Genomic DNA, 20,618 nt, shown 5'->3' with positions numbered 1-20,618 from the left:
CAAGTGTCCGCTAAAGTTATTAAAAATCAAATTATTTCTTAGCACCATCCGTTTTCTTGCTGGCCTCTGTGTTCCAGCCGTCCACGTTTTATGACCCCACGCGTTTTCTGTGAAAACCTACCCGAGCCCTCACTATATAAACACCCCTTGCCACTTCGTGCTTCTCATCACCACCCTGGATCAAGAACACTGAACAATATTCAAGATTTGGTTACGCTCTCAGTATATCTCTTGAAAGGGTTTGTTTTCGTGTCCGGACACCCGATCTTGTACAATGGCATTTGCTGCAATGAAGTTGCTTGCTGCTGCTGCTGTAATGGCAATGCTTGCCAGTACTGTTGCTGTTTCCGGGCAAGATCTTGGAGAGTTAGCGCCAGCGCCGGCTCCTGGAATGGACGAGGGAGCTGCTTCCTTTTCTCATGGCATGTCTGGGCCTCTTGTCTGCTCTTCTCTCTTCTTGTCTGTGCTCGCTCTTTTGAGGCACTAGCTGGGTTTTGTGATCTGAGATTCTCTTGGATGGATGGGATTTTTACATGTACTCTTTTGAGAGTCTGTTTTTTAGGGATTTTTTTAGTACTATTATTTATTTGTTTGTTTATACGGTGAAATAAATGTTTATTTATTCTTATACATGGGTTGTATTTTTGTTGAATGAGGGGTATGTATATATCGATTTATTAGAAGAACTTGTGTATTTTCTTCGATATTAATAAATTATTATTTCGTTTTAGCAACTCTTTTTATAATATTCATTTTAGCAAATTATATGGGCTTTGATTTTGTTTCTTTTTCGTTGCCGAGTTAACACATATATCAATATCTAATAATCTTATTCACTTCGGTTTCCTAATAAATTTAAATCTTGACATAAATATAATAACTTATGAGAAAAATACAATAATTCTTGTTGGATGTATAATAAAACTATTAAATATCCATATTTTTAACAAAAAAAAAAAAAACAGGATGGACTCATCCGCATTAATGTGATCTGTCGTATATTCTTTCTGCAAGGAGAGAGGGGATTTATTGATTCAAGCTCAAGGCTTGTCCTTAAAAACTATATTCCTAATTAAAAATAGGTTGCGGGTCCTATCAAATTAGGTATTCTCAATCTAGTCCTTAATTTCTCTTGCCTTGCATGAGAATATGAGACTACGTTCTTATTTTGCATCTCTGAAAACTTGAAGGAAGCAAATTCGACAGCTAAAAGTCAGAATTATTCTTCTCTGTCTTAATTGATTAGCGTTCAATTTTTCTTTTTGAGTTTTGATATCTTGAGATAAGTTCGTGGTCTAATGTCGCTCTCTCGATGGAGATTTTTTTTCCTTCCTTTTTTATGAACAAATAAAGACAGATACGAAAGGAGGGCATGAAATAATATGGAAATAACATAATAGAAAACAGATAAATTGTTTTTTATATTTTAATTAATTTAATATTAAAAAATAAAATAAAAAAATTAAATTGAAAAAAACAGCTAAAAAAAACCAAGTCAACTTCAGTTAACTTATTAAACCCGCGACTTGAATACATTTATAGAAAACAAGTTGAAATAATTATAAAACCTCACTTCCAATAAATCTAATATTAAAGATGAAAATAAAGAGGAAAAAAAATCTAATTTCATAAGACTAGTATATAACCTAATATAAAAAAAAATACAAAATATAATTTCCAAAACATTTTAATATTAAATTTTTAAAATTAAAAGCAAACTAAAAAACAATGATTGAATCGTGATGAAATTAAAAAACTTAAATATAAAAAAACTTAAAACAATATTATAGCGAATAAAATTATATTTGGAAGTGTAACTGTTGTTATTTTTCAAAGCATTTTTTATTTGGAAAATCATTAAAATAATTTTTTTATTATTTTTTAAAAATTATTTTTGATATTAGCATATTAAAAAAAAAATTAAAATAAATATTAATTTAAAAAAATATTTTTTTAAAAAATATTTTTAAAATATAAAAATAAACAGGATATTAATAAGGAAGTTTTTGTTATCCCTCAACGTGTTTTAATATGGGCCAGCTCAAAGAAATATTGAAATTTAAGGTGTAAAATGTGGTTAAAAATTTTAGCATTGTATTTTAGACGCGGCTCACGAAACCTTAAGAGGGGCTAATAATCGTGACATGTCAGAAATTGCACTGGCTAACGTCGTTGTCTCAATCTGGGACCAAATAGAGTGTATTGAAAAGGGATGTTTGTGATTCTGGTAATAATTATTTTATTTTAAAAAAAATTATTTTTAATATTAACATATTAAAATGATAAAAAAATAATTTAAATAAATAAAATTTTTCAAAATTTAGAAAAGAACGGATTTACAAACTGCCCCAAAGTCCCACACTAGAATTTCAGCTGAACCCAAAATCACCTTGTAAGTTGTAATTGGTGTTTGATTTTAATTTGATCATGTCACGAGACAGAAACTTCTGGACGGCAAAAAAAAACAAAGAAAGGGCGTCGTCTTCAAAGTCCCACACTAGAAATTTCCTTACGAGCTAAGGTCCTAGGGAATTGGGATGGAAGCAAGCTTAACCAACCCAAACCATGTGGCTACCAACCACGAAAGTTGATTTTACTTGCTGGACTCGGAACGTTCTCACCTGTGAAGTGTGAACATGGCGCAGGTGTTCCAGGTTCTGTCCTGGGGTCCCGCAAGCCTCCACAAAACCTTATAAATAGCCATCGGTTCTAATCTCTCTAAGAGCGCACAGACAGTACTAATCAGCACACAGTAAGCAGTTTAACATACTCAGCAAACACCAGAGTTTTCTTGCACCTTTTATTTTTCTCTGTCTCCATGGCACAGTTAGTGTGTACATTCAAGGCTATGGCCATCTTCTTTGTTGTGGCCATGTATTTAGCAACTGTTACTGCTCAAGATCTTGAGATGGAGCCAGCACCTGCACCGACAATGGACAAGGGAGCAGCCTATTCTCTGGGGATGTCCGCGGCTGTGTTCTGCTCATCCCTGTTGTTGTCTCTGCTCGCTTGACTTTCTTTTTGAGGGACTTTGTATAATTACTTTGCCTGTTGTTCTTGATTTTATTATTTGTTGATGCAGAAAGAGAAAATGGTTTGCTGTTCATGATTTTATTTATTGTTTTAAGAATCAAGATTTTATTATTTGTTGATCCATAAAGAGAATAAATAAAATGCGGTTCATATAATATTGTTTTTGGTGAATTGGTTTATTTTTTGCCATTATTTTCTTGCGCTCACCTGATCTGGCTACCAGGCATACTTGCATCTCTTTTTATGAATGCATAATGCAGTAGCTTTAACCATCTGTGTGATACTGTGTACATCCATCATAATTCATATGAACTAGGACAGGGCACAAATGTTCATGAACACAGTCGCTGTCTAAGTTTATGCCCTACGAAATATCTCGAAACAAAACTTGCTCATGACTAAAGTTGGAAATGGTTTAAAAGCATGGCCAATCCACATTTTTTACTCTAGAGAAATGATAATTTTGAGTTTGAGTTTCCTGTAATGCTCAGTTTTATTTGGCACAATGTTGATTTTGTTTTCAATTTTGTCAGGCCGAAGAAATTTGTAAATTATGACAAATTGTTAGCTAGGAAAATAGAATGTATACACGATCAATTGCTATGATGTATGATGATAGAAGCTGAAGTTCATTTTTAACAATGGTGTTATAAATTGCGGAAGTTCTCATCTATGGATCAAGATTAATATTTATGAACCAGAGTCACACTATACACACGATAATTAATTTATTGTATGCCTGCTTTGGAGGATTTTAGTGGCAATCATCTATTTATTTTAGTAAGGAAAAGATTTATTTAATTTTTTTAAGAAAAAAAGAAAGGAAAGCAACAACAGTACAGCACCCCACAAAATGCTGGAAAATAAAAGGAAAGAAACTATGATTGGCAACAAAAGCTGCACATTTCCATGGGAGCCAGCCATCGATTTCGTCATGGGATTTCTCCATTAGGAAATGTTCAAGACCTGAAAAAATAATGGAGTGGTATTCCGGGATGGTCAGGGACCACTTTGTTGTATAGCCGAAGCCAACCGTGTCTTCCGATGAAACAAGCCCAACAAACAAAAATATACATGAAACTGAGGGGAAATGCTAACCAGTGCAGATGACCTTTTCTTTGTTTTTGTTTTTACCAGTGCAGATGACTCGTGCATGTGAGCAATATCACGAGCATTTACAATAACAGAGATAGGATAATCTGGCTTACAACCGGCCGTGATGGTTTGTGCTTAATTCAATCCATAGCCAACGGTTCAAGGCTGGTGAGAGTGAGAGCACCCAGAAAAATAGAAAGAAAGGAAAAGAAAAGAAAAGAAGATATCCGGCTTCCAAGGAAATCTAGCATCAACAACTATTCCTTTTCCTATAAGAAAAGAATACTCCCATTCTCACGCTAGAAACTAAGAGTCTGCAACCTACTTTTGCATTAGATTCCACGCATAAATTTCAGCAATTCGTGCAAACAAATCGCGCTCTCTGCAGCAAATAACCCAACAAAGAGTAGGGCCTTGAACAAGAAATTGCATACGAGATGGAGGGGGGGAGAGAACCAAACGAAGTTGTAATCGTCACCACAAGATGACAGTTCAGTTAGTTGATACAAATGAGCTACATTGTATTAAATCTCATGTATACCTCAAAAGTTCAAAACTTTTATACAGGAGCCACTCCAGCATAATGCAACACCACATCATGACATTGCCATCAAAACTTCAAATTATTACAAACCATTAGGGCAAAACCCTGTAGTTTTCACTGTCCTTTGCGGTGTGAGGGAAGCAAATTCTAATCGCAAACATCCATTACTCAAATCCTTTTCTTTGACAAGCACACAATTTATCACCTCTTGGTATAGTTTTTCACGCCTTGGCATGTTCTTCATGATATTATTTCAAAATAACTCAAGAGGCAGTTTATTATAACACACCGGCACACCTTTCAGCTTCCCGAAATCGAGTCTCGTCCAGAAAGCCATCCTACATTTGGCAGTAAATTTTATATTGAGGATTTTCAGAAACATAAAACAATATGGCCTGGTAGTGAGAAACTAGATAAAAGGGGTATATAGAAAGATGGCCTAAAACAATACCATCTAATAAAAGTTTAGCTTAAAGAGTAACTCAAAGCACCTACTTATTATTCAACCACATGGAAAATCTAAGTAATTCTGTGAACTTTAAGCTTATATTAAGATGGTAAATAATTTTTTCTCCGGACTGAATTTTATGCACGCCCCACAGGATCATTTAAGTACATAGAAGAGAAAAGACCAGAACAGAAACCAAAATGTGGATGCAAGTACTGAAAAGTATTAAAGGAAACTTCACAAGGTTAATGAAACCCTATGAACATATGACAATTATGCAGTATGAACCCTTGATTGATTGACATAAAGTATAACTATGCCATGAATCTTCATAAAATCCCATCGGGTCTTCACAAGGAAATCCAAAGGAAGAAATGATGAATAGATAGAAACTGATGGTTAGTAACGAGAATATATCACAGAACATGTTGAGTTGTTAGAACAGGAAAGATTTGGAGAGCATAAGATTCCAAGCAATTTCACCAGAAATTTATAAATTAAGTCAAAGTTAACTTAAAAAACACAGAATTGCATTTTCAAAAACCAAAGAACAACAAGTTCATCATATAGGATAAACTGATGGGTATAATATTTGCAAGGCAATTTACCTTGCAAACAACCGGGTTTGGCACCGAAGATTGAAGACCTTCCACAATAAAGTTGAATAAATTTCTTGACATTGATAGATATCCTGAATATTTCGGGAAAGTTAAAGTGCACGGTTACTTTGGCTATTAAGAGACCAACACAAGCATGCATGTCTGTACACGTACGTGCACGTGACAGAGTGCTTGGGCATGTACAGTTCAGAAATCAGTGATACCTGAAAAAGCAGAAATACTAACAACTTGAAACTTACATTTAAATATTTGAACACCACCAGTTCACCTTATTTGCAAGCTACCAAGGAAATCAGACAGCCTGAGGCAACAATAAATTAATTAACAGAAAAGAATAAACACGTTAATAATAGACAAAAGACAAGTTTTGTCAGCTAGTTATGTGAAACATTAGCAGGAACAAAGCAAACCTGATATTTTTAGCTATCACACCCTGTCCATCTTCAGCTCCAAGATGACGTAAAACCACTTCCTCCAAGCGGCCATCTCGATATGCATGCTGCAAATTGAGAATTGCAACGATCAAAACTTATGAGACAAGGTTGAGAAGTCAATAGAATGGCATGCAGAAAAAAAGTACCACGAGAGATTGAGAAATTATCCCTATTAGCAAAATGCATTCATGATATCTCATCACATGTTGCTTCTTATGGTCACATACTGTGCCATCTTCTATGGCCCATCCATGCAACAACACGAATTCATGTTCCTACCTTTCTTTGTTTTTTCTAGTTTGGCTAATTACATCCTATCAAGTCCAAAGAACCTTTTCACCAGTTTGCTAATTACATCCTATCAAGTCCAGTTTTCTACAACAAAAGAAACTATAAACAAAACTTAAATTGTTTTCCAAAGTATTTGAGAATAACTAGTCAGCAAAACTTTAAGAGAAACAAAAGTACTTTCTGAAAACACAATCTTTATGAAATTCACATGCATTAACAACAGAGTCTTTGCTTTCTTATTACTAATACATAACAATAGCGAGTGCTTGAAACCTTGTCTATTTACAATAGCACATTAACCATATATAGAGACATTTCTGAGCTGGTTAACTTCCAAGTAGAATTGCAAACATACAGAGAGAGAAACAAAATATGTGCAGAAAAAACTACATTTCAGTTACAATAGGATGGTAACTCAAACAGTCTGGCAGAAAGTAAGTGCTTCCAGTATGCTAAATCGAAATATAGAGTCAAAATAGATAATTGTCCTGATCACTGAAAGAGTAGCCTGATCTAAAATCTAGATGCAGAGCTAAAAAAGCCATTTCCCTAGGCATTTAATCTTCATCACTTAAAATCCTCAGGATAAGAAATGTGTAATTAATCATAATCATTTAAGTCCTCAAAACACATAAGATAATGCATCCATATCCAAAACATAGGATGCGCATCAGCATGGTCTCCAACAAGAGGGTCTGCAATATATACACGTGCATGAGGCCTTTACGGTGCATGTTAACACAATACATCATCATATCCATTAAGAGTTAAAAAGCTAACAATACCAATGACACCCCTTTATACATGCAAAAGCGAGAGAAAAGAGAACTTTAGGGCTTGAAATCTAATTCTAATTTCTATAGACACCCAATTTCACACTTTCCTGCTGAATTGGCAAGGCTGCCACAGAGGTAAATATATGGCTCCCACTATAAATACATGAAAAGCAACATTCAAGACACATACACAAAAAAAAGGGAAAGCAAAGGACTGTTGAGCAGATCTGACGTTACTGTCTAACAGCACATGTCAAAAGTCAGTATAAGTAGGGAAAAGGAGAAAAAAAAATGGGGGCAAACACAGCTACAGATGATAGATTGTTTTTGGTTGGCTAGCATTTAATGAGCAAAAATAGAGTTGATAAAACAAAATTGTCCAAACTACAGCGAGAATCCCCGCATAACATTCCAATGAACAGACCAAGAAGGCACTTTACCTTGTAAAAGCAGCTGGTTCCAAATGGGCAGTTCCCATTCCCGAAGTCAAAGTGCTTGCAATCTATCGACCTACAAAAGTCAAAGTAAATATATGATTATTTGACAACTTCAAAAATCTTGAGTTCATTGGTTATCTACCTGGTTTTTAATCACAAGTAAAATTTACAAGATGAAATTTTACAGCCTACATTATCACAAAATAACATACCAATCTCCTAGGAGAATATGCAAGATGATTCTTTTTTCCCTTTTTCACCATATGAAGAAAAATGACAGTTATATGTTGCAAGATTTCAAACATTTTGTACACAAACTTTGCAAATTCTTCAAAACTGATCAAGAATATATTGATGATCCAGTAATTGGGTAGCAGATATGGAAGCAAAATACATTTGACAAACAATTACCTGAGTTTTTCCTTGTAGGTATCCACTATTTCCTGTTTTTCCTCTTTAGTGGAATACCAAATGACACTTGGGATAACAAAGTATGAAAGCTTGCGACATATTGGGCAAGCCCTCAATGAAGAATTAACATCCATTCCAGAGGTTGGGGAACTGCCACGCCAATTCCTGATACACGATATGCAGAATGGATGATTGCATTCTGATAGCAGCCCAAACTTCCGCTCAGCTGCTGTGGGCTTTGAAAGTACACGATCCAAGCATACACTGCACTCTATTTCCTGACTATATTTTAATAAGTCAAGGTTCTTTTGCTTCTTCTCACATGCTTTCAAATGCTCATTTCTTTCATCAGGTCTGAAAGGATGCAAACAATGCTTTCCACAATAGGCACATAGGTCACCATGAATATGAGGACATTTATCTCCACGAGGACAGCTACCAGCAGCAGCAAATGAACAGAGAGATCGATCAGCTGGTTTAACATTCCTAGGCTGTATAACCTCACCATCACCATCTTCTAAGAAGTCATGTTGCACAGACTCCAAATCCCATGCTGGCGTAGTGGGAGCAATAAAGGGTCTACTTGAAGCTGAAAGCTCTGGAGGAACCGTCAGTACTGTCCTCACCCCACTTGATACAGTTCTTGCAGGAAGGGCCAAGGAAACAGAAGTTGAGGCCAGAACTGTCAAAGAAGATGACGCAGTAGATTCAGGCCTAGAAGGTTTAACATGATCATATCGGCATCGACTGCCATACACACAGATACCTTTTTGATAAAATGTACAAATCTGCATTAACAAACAATTAAAAGGCAATAATTAAAATAACCACGTATAAACAACCAAACAGGCAAAAAAAAAAAAAGCAAAAATTTAAACCATAGCTAAAACATAGTATTTACATTATTTGGAGGATCTTTCCAGTCATGTGAAAATTCACAATGTTCCCCTTTCAAACACGCCCCATGAGCAAAGAACTTGCATAGTAACCTGAAAAAACAAAAACAAAAAAAACACAAAATCATGATAAATAAAAGTTCCATCCTCCACCTTATTACATGCCCATATCATCATTCAACTGACTAGGTGCATGAACATCAACATATCAACACAAAAATTCAAACTTGAAAAGCAGAACCTATTCATTAATTCAATAATAAATTAACAACTAGTTTAATCATTTCCCTACAATTCAATCAAAATTAGCACATCATAGTTGGGAAAAAAATGCGTTAATCATGAATTAATAATCAGCAATCAAACATATACGACCATGAGCAGAATAAAAGAAACTATCAAAAAGTTTAGAAGATTAATTACCTTTTAGACATAAAGAATGGTGTTAATTAATTCGAAAGAAAACGAAAGCGGGTTTAGTTTGATTATTTTATTTTTTAGGAGAGGAAGGTGGATGAATAACTGAAACCCTAATCTGGAGCTTGTATTAACCACAATGATTATTGTTATTATAATATTATGAATACACTGGAAATTGAGAAGAAAAGGAAAATAAGAGGAGAGGAAAGGAAAGGAAGCGAAATAGAAGGGTGTCAATCACGTGAGCGAGTTAGCCAAATTTTAAGAGGAAAGGTGTCTGTCTCCCTTCCATTCACTCTACCTATCTTCCGCTCTGTCGCCTACTACTTGTTAGGTAGAGGACCAAATATGCTTTAAAACAAAATTGATAATTGGCCAGTTCTGAGGGGCAGAAATTAAATTTTAACAAGTAGAGGGGTGTTTGTGTGATTTTCTTAGCTCTTTAGGCAAGTTTATGACATGATTATAGAGATAGCCTTTATATGTTTTTTTTTTTTTTTTTTAAATAATATCATTTTAAAATAAACTTGAGTACGAAGACTGTGATTTAGGGTATGTTTAGAATTTATTTCCTTTTTTATTTTATTTTTTTTGCAATAATTTAATTTATAATATGCCTCTATTATCAAAAGATGATTTGGAGTTTGATAATTGTTTTGGTTACAAATTTTGCCTGTGGTTATGAATTGTTTTTTTAAGTATTTTTTATTTAAAAATATATTAAGATAATATTATTTATTTATTTTTTAAAAAATATTTTTGATATTAACATATTAAAATATTAATTTAAAATAAAAAAATAATTTTTTTTTATTTTTTCAAAATATTTTTTAAAATATAAAAAACAAATAGAATAAATAAATTGCAACTGTCTTCGATTCAATAACTTTAACTTAGGATTATAACGTAAAATTTATAGTGTCATAAACTTGAGTGCGGCGGCTTTAATTATCAATCACTTTAAACTTTTCTTATATTTCTGAGCTTATCTTTAATTTTACGGATCTTGTTTCATTGTAATGATTGAGAGAAATTCACAAGGATACGATCTATTTTTTCCTCGAGGGATGTTCACATTCAATTTAGGAAAAAAAAAGTTATGGATTCTTTAATTAAGACCAATCCTGATTATTGTAAGAAGAATCTATCTACGAGAAACATAAACATAACAACTTGTCATGTAGGGACTGAAGGCAGGATTGAGGTTCCATTACCATGCATCGAATCGAATTACGTTCGAGACATAACAGAGCATGAACTATAATTGAAGTATATATAACTTAAATCACGAAACGAGAAACACAGTTGCTCAATTCAGTCAACCTTTTTTGTGAAATAAACACACCCGACTCAGTATCCGTGGAAATAGCTAAATTGAACTAAAAAGAACAAAAGGCATGTTACTTTAATTATATAAATTTGTTAAAGATCATTGACGTCGTAGGGGATGTAGCTCAAATGGTAGAGCGCTCGCTTTGCATGCGAGAGGTACAGGGTTCGATCCCCTGCATCTCCACTTGCGTCCATTTTGTTTATTTTTTGTTGCTAAGAAAATGGATTAACTTAAATGGGTTCCATCCAGAAAAATCCAAGCAAAACTAACATGACCTGGCAGATGTCCATTGGCCCAACACCTTATGAACCTTCTCTCTCCTCACTCCTTGATTGGATAAGAAAAATGCCGAATTCAAGATAAAACACAAGCACCTTACCCACTATCAGCCAATCCCATGGCTACCATTCTCTCTTCATCAGCCCGCCTCTCCTCCACATCCACCGCCCAAAAACCACCACAAACCCCATCGCTGTCCAAAACCCACCTGCCCATTTCCCCGCCCAACAAGCCACCCCTTACAACACTAGCTGCCACCATTGCAGCCACCACCATATTAACTGCTACCACTCCTTCCCTGGCAGACCCTTCACAACCATTCCACATCTACTACGGCACCGCAGCCAGTGCCGCCAATTACGGAGGATATGGTGGTAACTCGGACAAGAAAGCTTCCGCTGAGTACGTCTATGATGTCCCTGATGGATGGAAAGAACGTTTAGTCTCCAAAGTTGAAAAGGGTACTAATGGAACTGATAGCGAGTTCTACAATCCAAAGAAGAGAACTGAAAAGGAGTACTTGACATATCTTGCTGGTTTCCGGCAGCTAGCTCCAAAAGATTCCGTGCTAAACAACTTGGCCTTGTCTGATGTGGACTTGCAAGACTTGATATCAGGTGCCGACAGTGTGGTGAGTGAAGAGGAGAAGGATGGGAATGGACAGCTGTATTATGTTTATGAGATTGATGGGGTTGGGAAACATAGCTTGATCAAGGTTACCTGTGCTAACAATAAGCTATATGCTCATTTTGTCAATGCACCAACACCTGAATGGAATAAGGATCAAGAGACTTTGAGGCATCTTCACCAGTCATTTAAGACTGTTAATGTCTAATATTAGAGGGGGGTTGAGAGGTTTGGTTTTGTACGAGCTGAAGCTTAATTGCTTGTTTTGAGCATGTTTGATCTTAGAATTTCATGTAAAGTAAAGACTTCTTGTTTTAATAAAACCTTTTGCTGTATCTTATTCATGTATCTTTATTAGTGGATTATAAATTTATGTCTGGAATCGTGCCCTTTGGAACTCAGCACCAACAAGAAATGGAAATCAAGTTTGTGAAAAATATTCTGACTTGTGGCAATGTAATGATATATGTTATTTGCAATATATATACAGCAGGGAATTTTATATCAACAGCTGCTCATTGAGATCATGACAAGTGAACGTTTTGGTAATCAGAGAGAGAATTAGCTGTTGGATTGAAAACATGAAAGATAAACCTGGCCGATCTCAAGTGATCATTAAAAGGTTCATTTGCATGATGTTCTGTTTCAAAGTGTTGGCCCTAACAATACCTAGTTTAGGAATTCACCATGGATATATAGCTCTTCATCAATTGCTTCTAGTGTTCAGATTAAGCCATGTGAAGGAAGGATAGAGACACATTACTCTGCAACATGAACTTTTGTGCTGGACAGGCATGCATAATTGTATGAATTCTCCGTTCTCTACAGGCCTTTGCATGATCTCTGGCTTCTGCTGCAATTCTCTATCAAAAAGCACTCCGACAATGGTAACAGCATCATTAACTCAGGTAGCAGGATACATATTTACGGATTGGCAGTGGATTTTGTGTTTCTTTGATCACCGGGTAGTCTGAAAGCTTAAATTGTAGATATCCTGGAATAGAAGACTTTGAATTCCAGCTTAAAAGTAAAGCATGTTCACCCTCAGATAATATTATATCAATTCCATATACACCTTGCAAGCAATCGTTGCTGCTGAACACATCAAAAAGGAAAAATAAATCAAATTGCTCTACTTGTCCTCAAGAAAATGAAAATGTTCAGCCACATACCTCTTGAGTGAAAAAACAAGACAGGGAACTTGATATCCAAGAAAATGATATTTGTTAATCAAAATGTAGATAAATAGAAAAACACAGGATATACTTTAATGTCCAAGCCTAATTTGTCTAAACATCAGACATTACCCGAGCAAACTTTATCGATGCTTGGATTTCCACCTCATCCTAAATTGTATCCTTAACTGTTAATTATGCTTCTGAATTTAGCTAACAAAACAATTTTTGGGTTAATACAGAGTGAAACCATCGTCATATGAAACATGCCACCCCCGTCTACAAGGTGGAGCATTTTCATCATACTGGGCACAGCAGCTCCATCTTTTCTTCCAATTGACACTTCCAGTATCTGGTCTATTATTCTTGTCATTCCATTTATACACTATCACTCCAGAGCGGTCGCTCCACTCTCCGTCAATACCCTGGTGTGGTGGAGCCAAAGCGTACAACCCCTTCTCCCCTACACAAAACATTGTAAACATAAAACTTCCATTAAAAGAGAGAGAGAGAGAGAGAGAGTGAGAGACAGGGAATTCATTTGGGTGAGGTGGGGCACATACCCGTGGTGTGGCCATGGAAAGAGCAGGCAGTTGGGGAGTTATCTTTGTCAAGATAAAGAGTATTGCATCTCAAGCAACGTTTCATGGCTTGGATTCGAGTGATATTTAGTTTTGTTTCATCAATTTGTGAAGATGAACTGATTTTTAACGCATTTGATGGCTTGTAGTGAAGGGTTTGGGAGAGAGAGCATGTCATAGCCATGTTGCAGGTGAATTCACCACAGAGATAGTGGTCATTGATGAGGCTCGTAGCTAGAGACTCTATAATAAAGCCCAATTATACCTATAGCTTAGATAATTGTCCAGAATATAATAGTAGCCCATGAATTTTGATCTGGAAACATGGGCCTATGTCATCTTTTCTCCTTCCTCTTCTTAGTTCTTTCCATCATCAAGTCCCTGTTTCAAGGTTGTCGAGTAACAGCGATAAGTGAACCATTTTGCCAATCAAAATTACAGGAAAAGTACTTCCATTGTATGATTGGTTCTACAAACTAGTTTCTTATCTCAGAGGACTTGTACGATCGGTCTAAATATTAGCTCAAGTAGCTAGAGACTGTTGGTGGACACTCAACATTGTATGTAGTTTTTTAAAAACTCTTGACAATTGATCCCTGTGCTCTCTATAAACAGAAATGCTGTAGTTTAGAGTTTTAAACAGATAGAGAAAGATGAGATAAATCCATATTGAGTTATTTGTGATAAAACAATGGAACAATGCAACAGTAGAGAATGTATGTTGCAGCCAAAAGCTTAAGGTCTGCGTGTATTGTATTAGGGTTTTATAATCCCTAAATGTCCACAATTAATGCCTAAATACATGCCTAAGAATATTCACATTCCATAATAGGATAATATTACAATCAGCTCATCCCATATTTAAATATTCCATAATACCCCCTCTCAAGTTGGAGCATGAAGGTCTCGGATGCCCATCTTGCGCAATAAAAATTCATATTGTTGCTTTTCCAAGGCTTTTGTGAATATGTCGGCAAGTTGTAATGAAGACGTAACGAATTTAGTCGTAATACTCCCAGCCACAATGGCATCACGTATAAAGTGACAGTCAACCTCAATATGCTTAGTGCGTTCGTGAAACACAGGATTCTGCGACATATGAAGGGCCGATTGACTATCACAATGAAGGGACATAGGAGTCAGATGAGACACGCCAAGACTTTCCAGTAAAGCTTTAAGCCAAGTCAACTCACATGTCGTCATAGCCATAGATCGGTATTCTGCTTCGGCGGAGGAGCGGGAGACAATGTGTTGTTTCTTGGTTTTCCAAGATACCGGTGAATTACCAAGAAAAACTATCCAGCCAGTAAGTGATCGTCGAGTAAGGGGGCAACCGGCCCAATCGGCATCACACCACCCGTGTAGCCGCAGATCACTGTCACTACAAAGAAATACACCTTGACCCGGATTACCCTTAAGATACCGGACCACCCGCAAAGCAGCTTCCCAGTGTTCCTCCCGTGGGCATTGCATGAATTGGGATAGAATATGCACACTATAAGAGAGTTCGGGTCGAGTGAAGCAAAGATAAATCAATCGTCCTACCAAGCAACGATATTTTTCCGGATCGACTAATGTTGTACTAGTGGACAAAGCAAGTCGATGATTTTGTTCTAAAGGAACCGCTGCTCATCGAGACCCATAAGAAACAGGTGCACCTTCTCTTCCTCTCGTCTCTTTTCCAATTCTGAACCCAGATTGCATGTGCACTTTCCACACTTGCACGCCGGCAATTGCTCAAAATTGCCCAGCTCATCCCATAATTGTTTCAATTTCCCATAGTAATCCATGATAGTCATTCCTTTCTGTTTGCAATCGGCCAATTGGGACCTTAATTGTTGAATCCGAGGTCCATTGGTGATGCTGAATCGGTCTTTGATGTCCAACCACAAATCCCGTGCAATCTCTACATGAGATATGGTTGATCGGAGTGTGGATTCGATAGTGTTTCGAATCCAGGACACCAACAATGAGTTGATGGTCCACCAGTCTTCCAAATCTTCTGATTCTTCACTGGGTCGTTCAATAGATCCGTCGATGAACCCGAATTTTTTTCGGGCTCTCAGGGCCGTTCGGAACGAACGTGCCCACTCTTCATAGTTGTTCCCCTTCAGTTGGACCTGAGTAATCGTAAACCCAGGATTATCAAGAGATGTAATATCGTATGGCGAAATCGTTTTTCGATTCTCACCAGATACACTCCTGTTGCCGGACATGGATTCTGCCATGTATTCTGTTTGATTGTGTTTCGATTGTTTTATTACTCTGATATCATGATAAAACAATGGAACAATGCAACAATAGAGAATGTATGTTGCAGCCAAAAGCTTAAAGTCTGCGTGTATTGTATTAGGGTTTTATAATCCCTAAATGTCCACAATTAATGCCTAAATACATGCCTAAGAATATTCACATTCCATAATAGGATAATATTACAATCAGCTCATCCCATATTTAGATATTCCATAATAATTTGCAACACAATAATAAGTCTTCAAAACGCGAACAGCGAGAACGAAGAGAGGAGCCCAAAAGAAATGCGGCATATCCATCATTTGTCTAGCTGTCCATAAAATACTTTCCAAGTTCTTCGTAACGTGCTTGGTCATGAATTTATACGTAATAACTAAACTCTATATGATAAAAATAAAGATTAATATGGTATTAAGTTAATGTATCATACTGTTCGGAATAAATAAAGAAAAATACATCACTTCGAATTTAAAAAGATAAAGGGCCATGTCCATGGCTATTTAATGGATCGAGTCACTTAAACAACCAAAATGGGCTCTTGCTCCTCTCTTTCCTAGAGTATTTTTATAGTAATTTCATCACTCATTTCAAATATTAGGAGGGGTATTTGTGTTAAATCTCTAAATTATTAGTTAATATTTTTTTAGATATTTTTAATTTTACTCTTATGATTTTTAAAATTTAATCTTTATTTTTTTAAAGTAATCTTTATTTTATCTGGATTATTTTTTTATTGTTTTTGTTAAATTGCATCATCCTTAAATGTTTTCTATCAATTTATATCCTTTTTTTTGTAGATTTTTTTATTATTATTCTTTTACCAATCTCTTCTTTTAAAATTAAATTGGTTTAAAATTATGTTTTTTTGATTGAAAATGAATAAAAAAAATAATAGAATGCGACTTTTAGGTATTAGATCAGGTTTAAAAGGTTTTTCAAGTCTGCCCTGTGTTTTTCTTTTTTCATAAATTGATGTTTTCTTCCTTCTTCTTTTATCATTTTTTAACTTTTATTTTGTTATTTTTTTGGTTTAATTCTCTTTTTTTAACTCTTTTTTTTTTCCAGTTTGATTCTATTGCATTAGCCTTTAATATATATATATATTTTTTTCTTTTTGATCACCCCTAATCATTTTTTAATTTATAAATAGTTAATTACAGTACAAATGATTTTCAATCTCACCCTAGTGATTTTTTTAATCTTTTAAGTTTAGTCCTAATTCTCTTGATTATAATTTTTTTTGTTTGAGATTTTTTTACCATCAAATTTCAGCTCTATTCTTTTTTCTTTTCTTTTTTTCTCTTATAAGTTTTTTTATTAATAGTTTTTTCAACTACTTTGCTCTTCAAAATTAAGTTAGATGATATTTAAACTTTTTAATTGAACCTAGTCCTATTAATAACTTGTAATTTTCTTAGATTAGACTAAGTTTAGAAGGTTCGCATGTTTAAGCTTATATTTTTTTTTGTTTTTTTTAAGTTTGACTTTTTATTTATTTATTTTCATTTAATTAGATTATCATTGAGTTGTTTGATAATTCGAATGAGTTTAAATATTGGTTTTTTATGGATAACTTATTTATTGTTGTTTTTTTTTTGTATTATTTAAATTAATACTTTAACCAATAACTTGAGATTTAAATTTTTTTAAAACTATTATTTTTTATATAAAAAAATTATCCAGCTCGAAACAACGCGTATCTAGCTATTATCCAACCTACCAATTATAATAAGGAAATCTCAAGAGCCTGACTAGAAATTTAAGGAGCTTCAGCTAGAAAAGTCCCTAGGTTTTCCATTGATTTCAATCATTAGCATGCTATTTAGATGGCTAAAGGCTAGTTTTCTTTGTGATCCTGCATTTTTTTTATACATGTAAAACATAGCTAGTACTATCAATTGTTTAATAAATTTAAGATTTTCATGATTTAAATTAATTAAAAAAAAAATGGACACGTCAAGAGATACCTCTAAATAAAAGAACTTGTGCAACCTGAAATGTCTAGACAAGCTAGGAATAAAAGAAAATCAAGAAGACGAAAATCACGAAAACAGCTCAAGGAATCCTAGTCTTACTGTTTATTTTTAATAAAACTGTCTGTCAGTATCTATCCTAATTAAAGACTTACAACAGTTTAATAATTACGTAAATATGCTTGTTCCCAGACAAAATAAGCAATCATAACATCCCAGTAATAATACTGTAGCATGCACTTATCATCAAAGCTTTACAGCACATCCATTGAGGGCGAAAGAAGAAGAATCTACACACAATACACTAGAAACGAAACTAGTTTATAATTAACAAGTATCAAAACTATGCGCTTAATTCCATTTGACTAGAGAAAGATCTCCACGCACCATAGAGCAATGAGGATAGCTTATATATATTTAATAAGACTTGTTGCACTGGTTTCATTAGTTTCTTCCTTGCGAGTGGGTGGAGTTTGACAACTTGGTCTAACATGGTTATGGAAACTAATTAACATTATGCCTAGAAATACGCAAGCCAGAAAAATCGGGCAACCAGACAAGTTAATGCACCCATCATGAGAAATATAAAGTTTGAGCTAAGGATATAGTCATAAAGGTGGGAGGATTCACCTAAAATCCTATTGATTACATAGAGGATTCACAATCATGTTCACTTTCAGATGCCAGTTCATCCTCTTCTTCAAAGCAATCAATGCCAAAAGCTGCATGGCCATGGCCGAAGGCCTTAATGTGGTCTTTCAGAGACCTCTTGTGCTTAAAATCAGACCCGCAAATGCAATACCATATTTTCCCACAGTTCTTTTCATGTGTTCTCCAATCACCTTTCACTGCAAACGACTTGCCACATTTTCTACACATGAAGGGTTTGATTCCATGCTTTCTTTTGTAGTGTGTTTGGAGAGTCCTAAAATCTTTGAGTGGTCTTGCTCTTGGATGATCAATATTGTGTTTGCAACCTTGTGCATAACAATAACATCGAAGTCTTAGCATTCCTGTTGGCTGGGTTCCTCTTAAAGAGTCGGGTCCTTTTCTGTACTGAGATCCATGTCCCCACATGTGCATCTGCAATATTAACCAAAACCCAGCTGAGCTAGATATAAAGAGAGAGAAAAACAAACAAACAAACAAGCGTTGTGATCAATGGCTACGAAAGGAATATTGCCCTGGGTAGAGGGGCATGACATTTGATCCATCTGAGATGCGTACTGGGTCCTGGGTTATACAATGTATATAAGAAATTAGGCAAGATTCACTACAAGAAAATGAAAGGTTGGGAGAACAAACTCTAGCAGCCTCCTTATAATATTCAAAGGGACTGGTAAGATTTAGATAACCTTGAGAGATTGTGCATGCCAGGCTTTAAGCTTAACTTAGGGTTCCACAAATACTAGAATTAGTTGTAACAGACATTAGCATGTGCCTTTAAAGGTACACACAGTGTTCGGGTTGGGAGCTGATCAGGTTTTCAGTAAAAACAACCTGAATCTTCGGTGAACTCTTACAGACATGCAAGGGATCGGAGCACTCTGAATTTCACTGTTCAGCAAAGCCTTATCTGCAGATTTTTCAGAACTCTGAAGCACTGCATTTGTTTTCTTTAAGCCACCGCAGTAGCTGACCTTAGCCTAATCTTCAAAGTAACAGAAGCACAAGGACGTCTCATGAAAGGTCAAATCACGCAAAAAATCTCAGTTGGAACTTGAAAGAAAAATCAATTACTCAAGACAGATCTCAACATAGTTAAGATATATGAAGTTTATGCAAAATGGAAGTCAAACAAACAAATTAAGGTAGACAGAGACCTTCTGTACTAGGCTAACGTACTATGCTACTGCTGCAAGAAGTTAAATAATTACTGTTGATTAATCATGAGAAACAAAATACCAAGATCGAGCTGATAATGAAGCAAGAAAAAAGTAGATAAAAGCAAAAGAGAAACAAGAAGAGCTTAATGAGACATGTTTCGAGAAAATGTGGCATGCCTGCAAGTTGTTGTATCTGTTAAAGGTCTTGAAGCAAAGAGGACATGAAAATTGACTTGGACCAATGAGAATCTGGGAAGGTGTAGGAATCCAATACTGATCCTTGTTTAGTTTCTCCGAGGGGTACCCTGAAACTGCACTAATCTCTTCCTTATGTGGTCCATTTGCAGATGGGGAAACCCTAAGTACTCTCTGCAGATCAGAACTAGGGTTAGGGAGGCCTATATGCAGAAATACAGACACTGGCTTATCATTACCATCTGCAGTACTAAAAAAGAGGTTCTCAACATCCTTTTTCACGTTCTTGTCCTCTTCCATGGAACTACTCGAGGACTCGAGATGGTCTTCTTGTTGTCCTACAGGGCCTAAATATTCTACAAGGGGAGGTGCTTCTTTTTGAGGCGGGGCAAAAGGAATGGATGATTTGGTGTTGAACAAGTGGTGGTTTGGGAAAGAAGTGAAAGCCGTGTAATGAGGATTAAGAGGCATGAAGTTGAAAGATCCAGTGATGAGATTGAAGCAAGGGTCTGCCATGGTGAAACTAAGAAGCAAGAGGAAGGAGAGTGTGATTTGACACTTTGGCTAGCAGAATAGACTGTGCTACTATATATAGCACCAAGTAGGGGCAGGAGAGATGGGGGGGGGGGGTCGAGGGCTTGAATACCTTTGAACATGAAGAGCACGAGGCCAGTAGTAAAAAGAAACTAAGGGTGTACAAAAGTCAAGAAATTACCCTCTGCATTAACTGAAGAAACTTACGGGCATGCATGAAATGACAATAAAGAAGGAAAGAAAGAAGAAAAAGACAAAGACAAAAGTCAGAGATTGGACCTGCAGAAGGTTGTCTCCCAGGAGCGGATTGCACCACGCAATATTCTGAGAGAGAGAGAGAGAGGTAACATTCTGTTGTTGTTGCTATTGTTATTTAAAATCTTTTTTTTCATTAGATCTTTTGCTTGAAATTAACGACTACTATCCCCTTCGCCATT

The 20,618-nt window shown here is 35.6% G+C and overlaps 3 protein-coding genes, 1 long non-coding RNA gene and 1 other non-coding gene across 6 annotated transcripts; 2 read left to right on the top strand and 3 right to left on the bottom strand.

Moving 5' to 3' along the window:
• Positions 1-4,578: 4,578 nt before the first annotated feature.
• On the bottom strand, positions 4,579-9,731 carry LOC118027683 (E3 ubiquitin-protein ligase makorin). Of its 2 annotated transcripts, XR_004683863.2 has the most exons (8): positions 9,409-9,730; positions 8,991-9,078; positions 8,090-8,877; positions 7,682-7,751; positions 6,151-6,239; positions 5,980-6,041; positions 5,729-5,811; positions 4,579-5,010 (listed from the first exon to the last, which is right to left on the bottom strand). XR_004683863.2 is itself a non-coding variant. In XM_035031111.2 (7 exons), exons 1-6 carry the CDS (start codon positions 9,417-9,419, stop codon positions 6,005-6,007), a joined length of 1,083 nt encoding a protein of 360 aa, XP_034887002.1. In that variant the 5' UTR covers positions 9,420-9,731; the 3' UTR covers positions 4,579-5,010; positions 5,980-6,004. The 2 variants fall into 2 exon arrangements, 1 of the variants encoding a protein (XP_034887002.1); XM_035031111.2 differs by lacking the exon at positions 5,729-5,811 and having other exon boundaries at positions 9,409-9,731.
• Positions 9,732-10,848: 1,117 nt separating this feature from the next.
• On the top strand, positions 10,849-10,921 carry TRNAA-UGC (transfer RNA alanine (anticodon UGC)). Its single transcript has one exon. It is a non-coding gene; the product is annotated as a tRNA-Ala (tRNA).
• Positions 10,922-11,096: 175 nt separating this feature from the next.
• Positions 11,097-11,984, top strand: LOC118027684 (thylakoid lumenal 19 kDa protein, chloroplastic). The gene has a single exon (XM_035031112.2). It carries the CDS (start codon positions 11,136-11,138, stop codon positions 11,850-11,852), a length of 717 nt encoding a protein of 238 aa, XP_034887003.1. The 5' UTR covers positions 11,097-11,135; the 3' UTR covers positions 11,853-11,984.
• Positions 11,985-12,228: 244 nt separating this feature from the next.
• LOC118027685 (uncharacterized) lies at positions 12,229-13,713 on the bottom strand. The gene is made up of 2 exons (XR_012170691.1): positions 13,383-13,713; positions 12,229-13,282 (listed from the first exon to the last, which is right to left on the bottom strand). It is a non-coding gene; the product is annotated as an uncharacterized lncRNA (long non-coding RNA).
• Positions 13,714-18,093: 4,380 nt separating this feature from the next.
• Positions 18,094-20,189, bottom strand: LOC118027686 (zinc finger protein WIP2). The gene is made up of 2 exons (XM_035031114.2): positions 19,630-20,189; positions 18,094-18,709 (listed from the first exon to the last, which is right to left on the bottom strand). Exons 1-2 carry the CDS (start codon positions 20,161-20,163, stop codon positions 18,272-18,274), a joined length of 972 nt encoding a protein of 323 aa, XP_034887005.1. The 5' UTR covers positions 20,164-20,189; the 3' UTR covers positions 18,094-18,271.
• Between the last annotated feature and the right edge of the window lie 429 nt (positions 20,190-20,618).

This window comes from Populus alba, chromosome 9 (genome assembly GCF_005239225.2).
Source record: "Populus alba chromosome 9, ASM523922v2, whole genome shotgun sequence".
NCBI classification, from domain to species: Eukaryota; Viridiplantae; Streptophyta; class Magnoliopsida; order Malpighiales; family Salicaceae; genus Populus; species Populus alba.
Note: the sequence above shows the minus strand (reverse complement) of the source record. Positions and strands in the feature narration are given on the sequence as shown.

Bases quoted from the DNA above. Each gene is read 5' to 3' on its own strand.
- LOC118027683 (XM_035031111.2), bottom strand. The intron at 7,752-8,089 runs GTAATTGTTTGT...TGACTTTTGTAG, and splicing joins ACCTACAAGGAAAAACTCAG to GTCGATAGATTGCAAGCACT. The intron at 6,042-6,150 runs GTTTGCTTTGTT...TTGTTGCCTCAG, and splicing joins GTGATAGCTAAAAATATCAG to GCTGTCTGATTTCCTTGGTA.
- LOC118027686 (XM_035031114.2), bottom strand. From the start codon at position 20,163: ATGGCAGACCCTTGCTTCAATCTCATCACTGGATCTTTCAACTTCATG. The intron at 18,710-19,629 runs GCATGCCACATT...TTAATATTGCAG, and splicing joins ACAGATACAACAACTTGCAG to ATGCACATGTGGGGACATGG.
- LOC118027684 (XM_035031112.2), top strand. From the start codon at position 11,136: ATGGCTACCATTCTCTCTTCATCAGCCCGCCTCTCCTCCACATCCACC.